This window comes from Borostomias antarcticus (genome assembly GCF_949987555.1).
Source record: "Borostomias antarcticus genome assembly, chromosome: 15".
NCBI classification, from domain to species: domain Eukaryota; kingdom Metazoa; phylum Chordata; class Actinopteri; order Stomiiformes; family Stomiidae; genus Borostomias; species Borostomias antarcticus.
This window is the reverse complement of record NC_140248.1, coordinates 12,935,494-12,951,675: the sequence shown is the minus strand read 5'-3', so window position 1 is coordinate 12,951,675 and position 16,182 is coordinate 12,935,494. Positions and strand designations below refer to the sequence as shown.

Below are 16,182 nucleotides of genomic sequence, written 5' to 3'. Positions count from 1 at the left end.
ATTATTGTGTTATTTTACTTGTTAGATGTCTCTTGTTCACAGTTCGGCATGATAACCATTGTGGACTGGTAGCTTAGTGGTAGTTGTCATCAAGTAGAAGATGTGACCCTGACATCAACATCGTCATCGTCTCAACCTTACTGTAAAACTATCAGCTTTTACTGCCTGGGCATTCATATTTGGCTTTCATGACTTATAGTATTTTAACAACTACATCCTTATTTTGTCAGGTGTTCTTCTCTTGGATCTTTTTACTGGAGGGTTCACTATTCAAAGCAGCCTTAGTTTCTCCTGGTCAAAAGTTCTAATCTTCAGAACATAACAACAATGTTTTCACTTGAGTTTCTCAGCACTGCAGTGCGTCTGTTGTTATGCAGCTGGGGTCTCCTGTTCTCCAGGGGGCCCTGGGTTGTGAGCTGCCTGCCAATGTAACTGGTCCATTGAGCAGAGGCCAAATCACATGACGTCACACATTCAACCATAGACTTGGCAGAGCAGCAACAAAAATCAAGTTTAAACTTTGTCCTCAACAGGGGCCAGGCAGGTCAGCTGTAAGTCCCCCTTGTATTTGCCAATATTCTGAATCTTCTGAATCATCTTCTTCCTTGGAAGTCTGACTTCCTATGAAAAATCACCAAACTTTGCACATAGGTCCATGCCAGATGTCCTCCCCAAACGATCTTCACAGATACAAAAAAAAATGAGTGAATACTTTGAATACTTCAAATTGTCACTCACTAAATCTCAGATGTTCATGAAAGAAAAAATTTACAAAATATTCATGACATGGTACAGTAGATGGACTGTAGACTGATTTTTTTTCAGAATTATATCTCAAAAATTGAATTTTTAACAGTATTTTGAATTCTGTCCTCATCATGTCCCCATCAAACTATAACTCTCATATGGAAAAAAAAAACTACCCACCAAGTGCAACAGCATGAGCTCCACCACAGACGTCGCAGTTGGCAACCTCACCCAACCCCAGCCTAGGACTACATCCAACCAAATTGACCAAACTACTGTACTTAGCAAGACAAGCCAAAAAACTTTTCAAACCCCAGCCAGTTTGTCACATATCATAGTTAGATAGATAGATAGATAGATAGATAGATAGATAGATAGATACATACATACATACATTTATGTTTGTTTGAGAACTTTCTTTTGTAGAACCTAGCAAATGTGTATGTGTGTGTGTGTGTGTGTGTGTGTGTGTGTGTGTGTGTGTGTGTGTGTGTGTGCGTGTGTGTGCATGCATGTGTGTGTTTCTGTGTATGGTTTTCTTTTGCCAAATGTTGGGGGAGGATTTTAAAGACAGATTGGCTTTTTACACGGAGCCACTTTATGCAATTGTGATGCAACTAGATTGCATCCATTTTAAATGTATGCAACACAGCCCCGAGTGTAGGGTGTGGCCTGGTATGACTTCATACAGCCTTGAATACAGGTGAAATAACTTCATCTACCAACGCAGTGAACTGATAACCTTCCTTTGACAGTCAACATACAGTAAGACCCATTTATTCCGTATGTAGGCCTCTAGTTAATTCAACATTTCCCAGTAGCTTGCTGTTAAATTGTTACATTTTTAGTGTTTCATAATGTGTTATGTGTCCTATAATGTGTTACTATGATGTACGGTAGTTAACATAGTCGCATACCATTCCGATAAAATATTTGTATTTATTTATTTATTGATTAATTTTTAAATAATAAAATAATAACACTGTAGTAAAAATTTCAAGGAGCTTGCTCAATCGTCTTGTTGAGAGGTCTGGGGAGAATTTTGACCATTCTTCCAGCTCTGGTCCAGGGCATTAGTGAAGCAGCTCTCACTATTACATTTTCGTTACTCACCGAAGTGAAGATGGTTTTCGAACAATGAAAGCCATTTCTCTGAGATGGCTTTTCCCCACCCCACCTTTTATATGAAAATAACTTTTTTTGTACTTAAATAGCACATATCCAATAGCCTGGCTTCGCCATCCTGATCACATGATCTCACATGCTGTTTCTCTATCTGGAGAGAGATCACATGATGAGATCTGAGCTTATCCGAATCATAGGGTGGACCCACTAATTCTTTATCACTCAGACCTGTTAAGCTGAGAATTTTGACAACTTTGTATGCATTCATTTTGTGTTAAACAAACCTTTGTTTTATAGCCATGTCTCGTAGTAAGTATTTTGCTACCCAACAGCCTGAACCTGAGCCTACATCAGTCTACTGCAGTCAATCTCCCGATAGAAACACAGAAGACTTGCCATGTTTTCTGGTTGCCACTTTGGCAAATTTTTCAGAAAAATATTCTAAATGTTGCAACTAACCACTGCCCATGTTCCTGAAACCCTCATGCAACTGTGAGTACCTTTGAAATTTCTCTGCGACATATAGACAAGATTTTCACCGCCAGCTAGGCGAGAGACTGCGGTCAAGCCAGCCGTCAATTTGGAAATGCAAGTCATGTGGGCCACCATTTATTCCCCTTTGCACAAACACTAGTGTTATTACGGTAAAGCGTTTTTGTGCATGTCTGGAAACCAGCGCACCTAGTATAGCGTTTGTTGGGTTATCACTCCCTCCTTCCCTCTCTCCCTCCATCCCTCCCTCCCTTACTCCAGACAATGTTGGCCTGCATCTCTCTGTTGGCACCACTAGAGGCAGTAGCCCCAGCACACAAAATCAAGAAAGACACCAAAATCAACCCACCAATCTCCACTACACAAGTAGAGTAGTGGTGAGAGCATTGGACTCCCACCCGGTGACCCAGTGGGGATATTTTTATGGGACTATACCCCAAACCTCCTCATCCTTTCACTCCAACCTTTACCCCTTGCCTTATAGGTCAGATCCTGTCCCAATCCCAACTCTTATTCTAACCCCAACCCACACTAGGGACTGGAAGAAGGACACCAAAACCATGTCCACTGCACAAGTAGAGTAGTGGTCAGAGCATTGGACTCCCACCTGGAAAACCAGGGTACAAGACCTGGTGGGGATGACTTTATGTTATCATCAGTGTAACTGCTTAAGCCACTGACTGCTAACATTAATGTTATGGAAGCTGCTGCTAGTTTTGAGCTCATGAGCTAACTGGCCATCCCGCTCTTATTGTGCTGGATTAGCATTGGAAGCATTGGAATTGTGTCCGTCGACAAGACCTATCTTAATTTATCAGACATATTTCATGTCATTTCAATTCACAGCTATTTCAGTGGCATGACTAGCTTCCATCCTACCAGTCCTGAACAGAAACAAGCCAGTCACGCACATAAGCCAGGCTGGACCTGGCTTGGTTTCCCTTTGAAAGCATTGAGGTTTGCCACTATCACATTCATTTACTTAGTGAAGTCAACAAACTATGGTTTGATTAAGGAAGTGAAAGGACGTTCTGATGTGGCATTTAAAAATAAAAGACCTCTAAAATGTAATTAATTATATTTCCTCAATTTTCAGATTTGAATTAAAAGGAGAACCCTATAATGCCACACCAATTCCACTTCAGAGTGCAAGCAGAATACCTCAGAGTGTCACCAAGAGACTTTCAGGACATACTGATGTGGAATTTCAAAATAAAGGCCTTCTACTATTACTACTATTTCCTCCAAATTCAGATTAGGATTAAAATGAGCCCCCCCACAATGCTACATCAATTCCAGTTCTGACTTTGAAGACATACGGATGTGGCATTTCAAAATAAAGGCCTTCTAAAATGTCCTATAGGACCTTATACTTTCCTCCAATTTCATATTAGGATTAGACATCAGTGATGGATAAAAGACATAGATAATATTTTATTCTACATTTAAAAAATGATATGAGATAAATCTATATATGATGCACTTAACATAACATGAAAAGTACAAATTGATCATGCAGTTATTAGTCCTAACTACACTAATTTACATCCACCACAAACAGCGTGATTTTTTTTGCTATTGTCCCCTTATCACAATTTTACCATTGGAATTTATAATAATATAAACAGAATAAAAAAATATTTATAAATATGTTCATTTCAAAGGATATTTTGATTTCAAAAGAAACATTATTAATACTTATTACTAGTATTTGTAATATTCTAACATACTGTAGGCATATGTCTTATTCAAAGCACGAATCTCTTAATTTTTTATTACAAATGAGTACCAAAAACAGGAGTAGAAATTTGTAAATGGGACCATGTTTTTTACAGCTTCTTGTCAGTTCAGCCAGCACATATCATACATGTAGGCTACTTCCCTAACTCAAGATTGGCAAATGTGATTGGCTTACATAAATTCTGGCATGTACTGTAAGTAAAAAGTAGCTTCTTGGAAGAAACATTATGCAGCACAAAATGATGCAGTTTTCTTTTTTTATTGACTCAGAAGTGCTTATGATACTTGGGCTTAATGTACATACTCCACCCATTTTATGGCAGCAAAAATAGTTGAACAAATTCACTTAGTGCTATACGTGTTAATAAGAGTAGATATTAATGAGGCTACTACCCATTATAGAAATACAGTACAAATTTCAAACTAATTAATGCTGGAGCTCTACATTGCAGGCGAATCAGGAGAGGCATAACCATCTTGTAGATCTGTCCTTTGAAAATGATGTTGTGGACCATTGTGCAGTGATCGACAGAGTTGCCAAACTCAAATTGTGAACCCCAAAAAACTTAAGTGAAAACAGTCCAGACAGAGACAGCAACAGATCAACAGAAGACTAGGACTCTAGAGCTTGTCCAGAAAGCTGAAGCCTGCCTGGTGTTCAATCACCCCAATCCTCCCACACAACTTCCCTTCTCTGTTCTCTACACTGGCTCCCTGTAGCAGCTCACATCCAGTGTAAAACTCTGATAGCATACAGGGCAATGAAAGGAACATCTCCCTCCTACCTCCAGCCCATGGTCAATATACCCGCTCCCGAATACTACGCTCTGCTACCTCAGGGCGATTGGCTTACCATCACTCCGATGTCCCTGCGGTCAATCGACATTCACACGTCTTTTCTCTACTGGCTCCGCAGTGGTGGAATGAACTGCTCACTGACATCAGGACAGCAGAGTTGCTGCCCAACATTCGCCGCAGTCTCAAATCTCACCTCTCCAAGAAGTACTACAAGGATACTCTCTCTTAAGCACCTATTGTATTTCTATTTTGCCACTCTTGCACTTTGGCGTTAACACTAGATTGTGCTCTCTGTCACTTGTTTAGAGGGGAAATGCACTTGTGAGTTCTTGTGAGTAGTAGTACATTGACTACCTACTGTACGTTAAATGCAATTATTGTAAGTCGCTTTGGATAAATGTCTCTGCTAAATGCCTGTAATGTCATGTAATGTAATGTAAACAGCAACAGAAAGGTAGAATATGATGGAGAGACAGAGACAGCAACAGAAGACGAAGATCTGGTGGAGAAACAGAGATGGCAAGAGAAGACTATAGAGTCAAAAGAGAGATGGTGACTAACAAAAACCTTAGACGGCAACAGTCAAGACAGAGAAAGTAACAGAAGTGGGCAAATGGAGAGAGAATAGAGGTAGGTTAACCCCCCAATGTCTGGACTAAGTCCCCAATGTCTTCAGATCCTAGAAACGCCTCTGGCCTAACAGTATTGGTCAGTATCATTGTCAATAACTACCATAGTCATATGATTAGAAAATTAATTAGACTTTATTGTTACAGAATTATAAACACAAACAGCATTAAAAATACAAACCACAATAATAGCAATATAGAGTATTCATGTCCTTAATAAATGCGTCTCTGTATCTAAAATCAGCAACATTGTGCTTTCAAGTGATGGTTTGAAACTCCAGTTAAGTTAGTATCCCATTAAATGTAGCCCCGAGCATACCTTCATAATGGTAAACTTCAGCATAATTGATTATAAAAGCATTATAAAACAATGTGCTATTGCCAGCTTTTAATTATTTACAAAAAGCACACTACAATTTCTCTTTGGAAAATTAAGTCTTATTTACTTAGTCGATACCCCATTCATAGTCTTACATACTATACTGCACCATCATTTTACTGTAACAGACAGCCCAATAACTAGACACTAGACTAACATACATTGCACAGTATGAAAAATGGCATCTGGTATCACTTTCACCAATCTACTCCGACAAATACTTATTTATAAATAAGTTATGTAAGGGTAAAAAAATAAGAGAAGAGATGAGCATGACAGCTTACTCTGAAAATGATGAGTTGTGGTTACCCTTGATTGGCTAAAGAGAAGGGGGGTCAGTTGGATCGTCCAAGACGGGCAGGTATTTCTTGTTTTCCCCAGGGAATGGAAACTCTGGTACCTGGTTGAAATGTCCTGTGAGGAAGATGGCCACCGTTCCGATGGAGAAGAGGAGGATGGCGATCCAGAAGCACACCTTGTCAATCATCTTGCCGATCAATACCCAGCTCTCCATTTCCTGTTGGACAACAATGGTAAGACAGAGATGCAGAAGGTCCAGAATATCAATGTCCTGAATTAACTTTAATTGATACAAAAGTGAGGTAAAGGCTGTTGGGCAAGACGATAGACTGGTCTGCACCTACCCAGACCACAAACAATACTTACAGATCCAATTTCATTTTGTTGCCGTGTGCTCTCAGCAATGAAGTTACAGGCGTCCACACACTCCTTGATCTCTGGTGCAGCTTGGGCAAGGCTCTTATACAGGCTGGCTGTGGAGCTTACATCAATATCATCCACTAGGGGGTGGTAGAGAGACAGAGTCATTCCAAGGCAGTGGACCCTTGGCACTCCCTATCCTAGTGCTCTGAACTAGATTCATCTTTTTGACAGCAGATGGCGCAAATCAACAGCATACTGAGTGATGTCTCTGGAATAGGTTTAGAATGCTGGTTGTGTCCTCTGCTAGCTGCAGTCTAACATGCTGTACTACCAACATATCACAGAGAGAGTACGGTGCAAAGTACAGTACAGAAGGAATGTCCCACATCTGTATATTGGGCATATTTTGATAATAGACTACTATTAGGCCTCCTAGTACTGCTCAATTTAATTTAATGGATGTGCACAATATTAAACTGTTTAGTAATAAATGTACAGTATTATTTTGTGCAATGAAACTGGAACAATAACATGGAATTTGTATATTTCATAGTTAAGTTATGATTTTGTTGTTGTTGTTGTTTGTGTTGTTGTTGATGAAGTAGAGAAACTGTCCCTGTACTTCCTCTGGTTATCTATGCACTTAAATTAGAGATGTACTATGTAGCAAAGCTAGTGTAAAACTGTGTTATTGTTACTACTGTCTCCATAATGAATCTTACCAAATGAACGAGTGAGGCCGTGCCTCTCCCTCTGCTTGTCAAACATCATCTCACTGCGTGGCTGTTTTAGGACGTACTCCTCCGCTCTCTGCATCAGGCCAAAGGAGCTCCTCCGCCGCTCTCTCACTCCGTTCACCTCTGCCTCCGCCTCGCCGTCGTCCACCATAGGGGCCATTCCCAGGAAGCGGGGGACCATCTCCAGGAACACCTGAACCAGACAGAGGTACATCCAGTCAGGTTTATGTGGAGAGTTTATTTTGAGTTTTCTTTTGTGTGTGGATCCGATACGGTTCCGTTTGCAGAGTGGAACAGGTCACAGATCACAGATACTGTATATCTACCAAAAAGGTAAGGTAAACAAATAGAGTAGTCCTCTGTGGAAGGGGTGATGGCAACCGGTGGCAGAAATAAAATATCGGTCAAACGATAAATCAGTCACGCGTTAAAGGAGTAGTAAAGGGAAAATGCATATTTAGCCCTGTTTTAAGGTTACTTATGATCATATACAATGGTTCAGATCAAAATGTTCACAAAACTAGCACTTTTGAGAAAGTCTGATAATTGCTCTACCACCGTTTTGGTCATACAATGGATGTGGGTGGGCACCTTGAAAAATCATTCAAAAAACATCTTAAACTCTCAATTTCAAAGACAAGAGACTCACCGAGGTGTTAGTTGGCGTTATGACATATAATTCACCATAAAGTAAGATTCTAGTTAATCTGTAAAGGCTTTTTTCAATATTTAGCATAGAATTATTTAGTCGCAGCACATATGTGTGTAAACTTCCGCAAACTAGGTAGCCTAGCAACATAAACAATAACAATAGCTACCGTATGTAGTTCCGCTTCCTGAATCCCCTCTGCAGATTGATCTACACATCTACAACGGTCGCTTCAATACAAGTCAATGGATTTCATAAAATGATCAATAAAACCCTACAGGATTCATACTTTGCGGCGAATTTGATGTCAGAACACCAACAGACACCAATTACCCCCTCGGTGAGCTTCTTGTCTTTTGAGAGTTGAGAGTTGAGAGTTTAACATGTTTTTGAATGATTTTTCAAGGTGCCCACCCACATCCATTGTATTACCTAAACGGTGGTAGAGCAATTATCAGACTTTCTCAAAAGTGCTAGTTTTGTCAACGTTTTGATCTGAACCATTGTATATGATTATAAGTAACCTTAAAACATGGATAGAACATGCATTTTCCCTTTACTACTCCTTTAAGTTATGATGGTGTGTTGTTGCTCTTTTCAAGGGGTGTTGTAGTAAGTGTTTATTTAGTAGGCCTACTACCGTGTTATACCACAGGTATACGTACATGTTTGATAGTATAGGACATGTTGTGGGTAGTGGGACTGCGCAGGGAGATATTCAACACCACGATTTGATTGGTGGCGATGAGAGTGGTCACCGACATGACAAAGATGATGTATCTGGTCATGAGAGGAAAGATATAGAAGGAGAGGAGGTTGGGTCAGATGTAGTAACAAAACCAAAGGAAAAGACAAATTAGAAAGATTTGAGATTTTGAGAGGAGTTAACAGATCCTGAGCAGTAAGAAATCAGTTCAGACATTGTTGCACTGCACTGAATAATCTCATTGAGCCTTTTAGTGTCAGCATTGTAGAGTTATAGAAACCCACACAGACGCACTCTAACTCACTTGCCAATGAGGGGAACAGAGAGAGATGTTTCAGGGATCTTCTGAGCAATAAGAAAGAGGAAGACAGTCTGAGCCAGCAGGACAGAGATGGACACCGTCAACTTCTGTCCTCCAGCTGTGAAAATGACAACATAGAGGATAGGATAAGGGAGGGATACTCAAAATATTAACCTAGCTTCAAAACACAACTAACAAACACAGCTAATTCTAAAACAAGATAAGTGCACAGTAAACATGTTGTCCCCCACCCATGATGCATGTCCCTTTGTGGTAATGAAGGAGTGGAAATTAGATGTTTCCTTAATGAATATGAATACATAAAATGTTTTCAGTGTTATTCTTTTCTTTTTTCTTACACAGTATGTGGATAAAATTTAACTCCCGGAGCTCTAAATTCTATGTGAAGGTAGAAGGGATCCTGAGCATTTTCTTTCAATTCTGGAAATCTCCACAAATGACTCCTAAGTGTTCCTGCAAAGATGCAATGTGCACCAGTCAGTTTTTTAGCTTGCTTCGTGGCAACGCGAGGCAGATGCAGGTATGCCGTTCCTGCATTGGTGAAATGTCTGACCATTTGCGCGCAGTATGATATATATGTAGCTGCTGACCCTTGGGTTTCATTCACCCTGTTTCTCATTCTGAGAGATGCTCGTTCTGTCTAGAGTGTCTTTTTATAAGTACATGCTCGGCTAGCAAACGTGGAACTCCAAAGCACAGCTGTGTGAAGCGTCCGATGTCATCGGGTGGGGGACAATAAGAGAGGAAAAGCTGTGTAAAGTCTATCCTGTAGCAAGTACACAAACAACTAAGTGAACCATAGATCTATTATGAACCCTAACCCACTGCTGGCCAGAGTCCAGTGGTACTCACCCTGGGCAGGCAGGAAGTAGGCCAGCACGACCAGGAAGTACTCACCCTGGGCAGGCAGGAAGTAGGCCAGCACGACCAGGAAGGAGATGAGGGAGCAGGGCAGAATGATGTTGATGATGTAGAAGAGAGGCTTCCTCTGGATGATCAGGTTGAAAGAGATCTCCTGGTACTCCAGATCATCAGGGGTGTAGCGCGAATTGATCAACTTCCTGGCAGGACGGTGCTTTATAGCCCATTCGCCATTCTCTAGAAGAGGAAGGCACAGACTAGTTGATCATGATACATGTTCAGTGTTTGCTTTAGGTTGTGTCATTGTGTGTGTGTGTGTGTGTGTGTGTGTGTGTGTGTGTGTGTGTGTGTGTTTGTGTGTGTGTATGTGAGAGAGAGAGAGAGAGAGAGAGAGAGAGAGAGGGGGAGAGAGAAAGCGTGAGTGTGAGTATGTCTGTGTGTACATTACCAGTAAAAGCCTCAGGGTCGATGGCCACCCACTCAATGAGTTTTGTGTCTGTAGCCAGTAGCAAGTCCAGCTCATTAGCACTGTATGTCTGAGACCTGAGGTGCAAGGAGGCATAGACACAAATGTCCAGTGAAAGGTGCATTCAGTTAGCTTATTATCTTATACGATAGGTTCTCAAAAATTACAAACACTGGCTGGACCCTCAGCAGCCACACTGCTTAAAGGTGCTATAGATAAAGTGGTGCGGCCGCTTCTATACGCGACATGTCTGTCTGTGTGTATGTCTGTCCGTACATAGCATGAGATTTAGACCAATCAGCATGGCCAGCTTCAGACAATTCTCTCAAAAAGTATAAATGTCACAGCACATATATTTGCACCGCAGGTCGGTAGGGATCGTAGGGATAATGACAAGTTAGAAAATTTGAAATTACCAACTGCCGCTAGAATGGAGCACTGAACATTCCACCATTTGTGTGAATGGGGAGCATGATTTTCAAACAACACTTAATATTTCAAAAACTATAATAGCCATCGTTTCAATATTTTAATGTGAGTGAAAGCATGAAAGTCAGAACATTTTGGTTTAATAATATGTGAAAGTACTGTGAAAAGTGTAGGAGAAGTGACATTTTGCAATGTCTGGGTATTTTCCAATCACCAACCGCTACCATTCTAACTGAACATTTCATTATTAATTTCAATTGGACAAAAACTATAAATAAAACTTAGGTGCAGACACTTCTATATGTGACGTGTGTGTCTCTGTGTGTGTGTCTGTTTGTAGCATGAGGTTTAGACCAATCAGGATTGCCAATATCGTTGCACACCAGCACTAGAGGGCAGTAGAGAGTGCTCATAAACCTCCATTTACTTCACCAGCTGGGTGTGATTTTTATATAGACTTATCATCAAAAAAACAAAAAAGAAGATATCGTGTTGTACCAACGTCATAATACTATTGGCTCAGGATACTTCTTAGAGGTAGGAATAAAACTTCAGACATCTCAGACAGCGATAAACACAACATTCATTTCAGACCGTAAAATACTTTTATTCTGACCCTTTTTAAAAGCTATATGGATGTTTGTTTGTCTGTTTATTTATTAATTTATTATTATTTCTCTGATTTGTCTTCATAAAAATGTTATCTATAGCACCTTTAAGGTTCCTGTAGGACTGACCTGAAGACTAAAGAGCAGTTCTGGTAGTCAAAGGGGAAGTAGGTTATCTCAATAGCACAGGTGCTGCGGTAGATGGCAGGCGGCAGCCAGTACATGTCGCCAGTAGGATAAATCAACACGTTGGCATAATAAGCCACGTCGAATTTTCCGTCAATGCTGCAGAAAAAAGGAACAGGGTGATGGTGTGGACAGGAAGGGTAGATTGTAGATGATTAGAGTCTTAGAGCTGAGATATTGCTACCAAAGAGAGACACTGGAGTGCAATGAACAGGATAAAGAGGAAAAGGAAAAGATGGCACCCCTTCCCCACTGCCTCACTTGTTCTCAAGGACGATGTCAGGGAGCCACACTGTGTTGTAAGGCACACGGATCACATCAATGCCAAAATACTTAGAGGTGTTCCAGGCAAGGCGATAATCATTCCATTGCTGTGGGAAGGGGGTGGGGGTGTTGGCATTGGAGAAAGGGGGGGCGCAACACAGGAGTAAACAGATAAACTAAGCAGAAGATAGGGTTGAGAGAGATGGGACAGACATGCAGAAGTTTAGCTACAAAGCGTGACTGAACTTTTTTCAACTAGATTATGCCCGAAGTGAGATGAGAACTGAGGACAGCAACAAGAACACTGATCCAGAAACTCACCATCTCGATCCAGACGTTGGTGGTGAGAGTCTCCGACTTCTCATTCTGTTGGAGTGATGAATAGGGTGAATGTCTAATGTGTGTGTGTGCATCACCTAATATACAGTTACTGTTTCTCGGATAAATGGATAAGCCGCACTTGAAGCTCTATATGTTTGTAGCTCTGTGAAAATGCTGATGCACTGTTGTGAGGTAGAGCAGTCGGCTGGGGATCGTAAGGTGCCTGGTTTGCTCCCAGCTCTCGGCAGTGTGCCGAAGTGTTCTCAAGCAAAACCTCAAAGTCGCTCACGTGCAGCACGGTGGAGCAGTACTTAACCTGCCTTACTCGCCTCGCAGCAAGAAGGTCTCCCGGGCATTTCTGCCTTTCATGTCTGTTGCAAGTTCTCTCTGTGTTCGCAAGGGTTTCCTATAAAAAAACATGCAGAAGAACAGATGCTCTTCAGTCCTGTCCCTGACCAGGACTTGGGCTGAGCACTTGGACTTGTTCCCCAGGCGCCACTGACAAGGCTGCCCACTGCTCCTGGCTGCCCCTGGAGGAGGACAGCTTGGATGGGACAAATTCCACCGGAAACCACTTAAGATGTGTGTGTGTGCTGTGTGTGCTGTGTGTGTTGTGTGTGTTGTGTGTGTTGTGTCTCCCTCACTCACGTGTGTTTGTGTGTGTCACGTGTGGCCAATAAAGACCCCTCGAGGTTCGATTATTTTTTATTATTATACAACAATAGGGACGTCGATGCCCTTTGCTGTTTCCCTGGGGTCTTGTGTGTGCGGTGATGGCATTGGTGTAGCAGATTTGGTCTCTCACCAGGGAGATGAGGTTGGTGAGGGTCAGCTTCACCTGCACTGCCACCTTCTCTCCAGGGTCGTTTGTTGGACGGATGTTTTTGCTGTAGCCTCTGAAGAGGTCCCCAATCAGCACAGACTCTTCATTACAACTCACTGTAAGAGAGAAAGAGACAGACAGACAGACAGACAGATGGAGAGACAAAGAGAGAGAGAGAGAGAGAGAGAGAGAGAGAGAGAGAGAAATAGAGAGAGAGAAATTTGTCACTGAGACTGCCAGTAAATACAAATCATAATCAAGGCTAAACAACACTAACTTTAAAGACACAGTCCCATAACAATGGTCTTTGACAGTATCCCCAACCAGACTTATTTTCAAGTTACATTATCTTTCTTGTAGGCCTACTGTACATTTGCATGCCAAACCTTTAAAAAACAGAAAATAACACTTAGGACTTTCACATGAAGAGTGAGCACAGAGGTGCCAGGAGGTCTAAGTCTGACCCTTACAGAAAATATGCGTACTTACCCTGTACAATCCCAACCCAGAGTACAGTTGCAACCATGTACATCCGAAAAGAGGTTGCCATTGCCATAGTTAACTGATCTTTGTGCAGTGCTCCAGATATTATTGAAGTAAATGTTAAAAGAAAGAGAAAGGGAGAGACTCTTTCTGAATGGTCCGTTGTCTCCCCTTATCTGACTACCCCTCACCTCACTCCTCCAGCTGTCGCTACCCCCGGCTCGGGTTACACAGCAGCCGGGAAGCGCTAAACTCGGTCTTAAAGTCACACTCGGGTCGTCCATACTAATCACCATTATCATTATGCTATTGGCGGTGATGACAGGGACAATTATTTTTACGGTCATTTTTCTGCCTGCTATGTCAGCGACATCAAAGCTCTCCTAATTCACAGTTGTCTAAGCGGTTGAAAAGCGTCACCACATTTTTATACCCGTACTCCACATTGTGTGTGTGTGTGTGTGTGTGTGTGTGTGTGTGTGTGTGTGTGTGTGTGTGTGTGCGTGTGTGTGTGTGCGCGTGTTTGTGTGTGTGTGTGTGTGTGTGTGTGTGTGTGTGTGTGTGTGTGTGTGTGTGTGTGTGTGTGTGTGTGTGTGTAAGCAAGGTGAACAGGTGACGTGGGGGCCCAGTTTGGGAGTAGCTGACTGGCTCACTGTGTATCCGGGGGTATTAATACATACGCCAGTCTCTTACAGAGATGCAGGACTCCAGCAACGGGGTCACAGTCGGGGGGGCTGAGGTGGGGCCATGTTGTCATGATGGCTCACGGAACACAGTACAGAGTGCTTGAAGATGAATTGTGCCCCCAACCCGTGTGCGTGTGTGTTCGTGTGTGTGTATTAATTTATCTGTTATTGCTTGTGGGTGTATTTTGTTGTGTCTACAGACAGTAATAGTAGTTGCGAGTGTGTGGAATGGCTGCTTTGTGCGTAAAAGCGCACAAGAAGAAAACTAGAGCTATACTCCATGCACATACAGGGGGAGGGACTCAGCAGGATTCCTTTTCACATGACATAAGCAGATTCTATGAAGCAAAAAGCAAATTGCCATCGTCATGAACTTGAACTTATAACATTGTTTATAAAGTGATAAAATGGCATAGACTGATTTTTGCGCTGTGGAATGTGAATTCCACCGTGTGCGATTTCCTTCTAAAAATAAATGTAGTTAAACAGAGATGAGCTCCTTTGAGGTAACCGGAAACTCTGTGTCCGGGAGACCAAAACGCGTCTCCTGCCAGTGCTTTCGGTGGCGTGTGTTTGATTATTGTTAGCAGCATTACCAAACACTACCAGACCTATTTTCATGAAACTCGGTGGAGGGGTGTAGCATTGGCCAACTTAGATAGCCTACCATTACATTTTGGAGCGAATTCAAATCATGCGGCAAATTAAGACAACATTTTGAGCGAAGTCAGCTCCCTGTATGGGGGTGTTAGAGACACAGGATTTGGACTGGGGTGTGCGGGGGGAGGACCCGGAGTGCACCGAACCACCCTCCACTAGCTGCAACCTGAGGTGGGCGCCACAGAGCCGCCCAATCACAACCACCCATTCACCTCAATACATTTTTTTCTCAGGGGCGAAAAATTCCCCCCAATCATTGTTAACAATCATACTGTATATCGACATGGGAAGGTCACAGACACATGGGATTTGGACTAGCATAATGCTCTCGACCTAACGAATGCAGCAATACCAAACATGTCCTGCTCGTACACACATGCGCGCACAGAGTCACGAAATGCATTCATGGACGAAGGTCTGTACTCTTTGAGCACCCTTGATAATAATCCAGTGTTATTCATGTGAACATATTAATGCTTTTGATGGTGACTAACTATTTTCTTGTATGTGCGTAGTAGGCCTACAAATCTGAATGTTCCGATTTTGTGGGCCTTCACTGCCTTGTCACTATATCACATTTACAAGGTCTCTAATGCTTAATCTGAACACTTTAACCCTTATAAAGCATTTTAGTGGCTACTCTGATTTTTTCTTTTTGATATCCTGTAGCGTTGTTTTTATGTCTTTAATGTTGTTTTAAACTGGAGCAAGATTCACCACAGGCTAGTTTCACCAGATGGGGTCTCTCCAGGCCTAGATCAGGCCCGATCCTAAACTAATAGAAGTGAACTGTTATTCACATAACCTCTGTTGTAAGTAAAACACCCCCACAAGGGTTTCCTCTACTGCCAAAAACATCAGTTTGACTTGAGTTTGTGACAGCAAATGGAGGTAATGTACATGGTATTCATTCCATGGAAAAGTGTAATGTTTAATAGATTATTAAATTATTACTTATTTTTGAAGTTTATTTATTTTTACATGAATTTATTTGGATCATACTTATATTTTTACAATCTTCAATGATCAATATACATCGCCACTAGGACAGGGTCAAACATAAGTATTTAATTTCTAAAAGAACATGTTGTCACATGGGTCCAGTCTCCCCTGCTAAATCGCTGCCTAATTCAATTGGTATCTTCCAGGCAGAGTATAAGTGCCTCATGACCGCCTCCCACCCTCCCTCCTTCTCGATTAATGAATGCCCCTGCTTTCACTTTTCCCGCTCCTCCGCTGAAAATACCATTGTTTGGTCTCCCCTCGTGAGCACACGTGTCCCGGCTGGTCTCTGAGTTCAATGTTTCTGCCCTTCCCCCACAACACCAGCAGTGAACGGGACCAGCCTTTATCAGAAGGGAGATTAGAGCGAACACACACATGTGACAAAGAGTTTATCAACCTACTC

The 16,182-nt window shown here is 41.9% G+C and overlaps 1 protein-coding gene across 1 annotated transcript; it reads right to left on the bottom strand.

Annotated features, from left to right (window-relative positions):
* Positions 1-6,229: 6,229 nt before the first annotated feature.
* On the bottom strand, positions 6,230-14,185 carry chrne (cholinergic receptor, nicotinic, epsilon; the record flags this gene model as incomplete). The annotated part of the gene is made up of 12 exons (XM_084450247.1): positions 6,230-6,427; positions 6,577-6,710; positions 7,296-7,503; positions 8,625-8,739; positions 8,970-9,084; positions 9,885-10,085; positions 10,297-10,391; positions 11,481-11,636; positions 11,799-11,908; positions 12,123-12,167; positions 12,928-13,061; positions 14,122-14,185. The coding sequence occupies 12 exons, from the start codon at positions 14,183-14,185 to the stop codon at positions 6,230-6,232; spliced, it is 1,575 nt and encodes a 524-aa protein (XP_084306373.1).
* Positions 14,186-16,182: the final 1,997 nt, after the last annotated feature.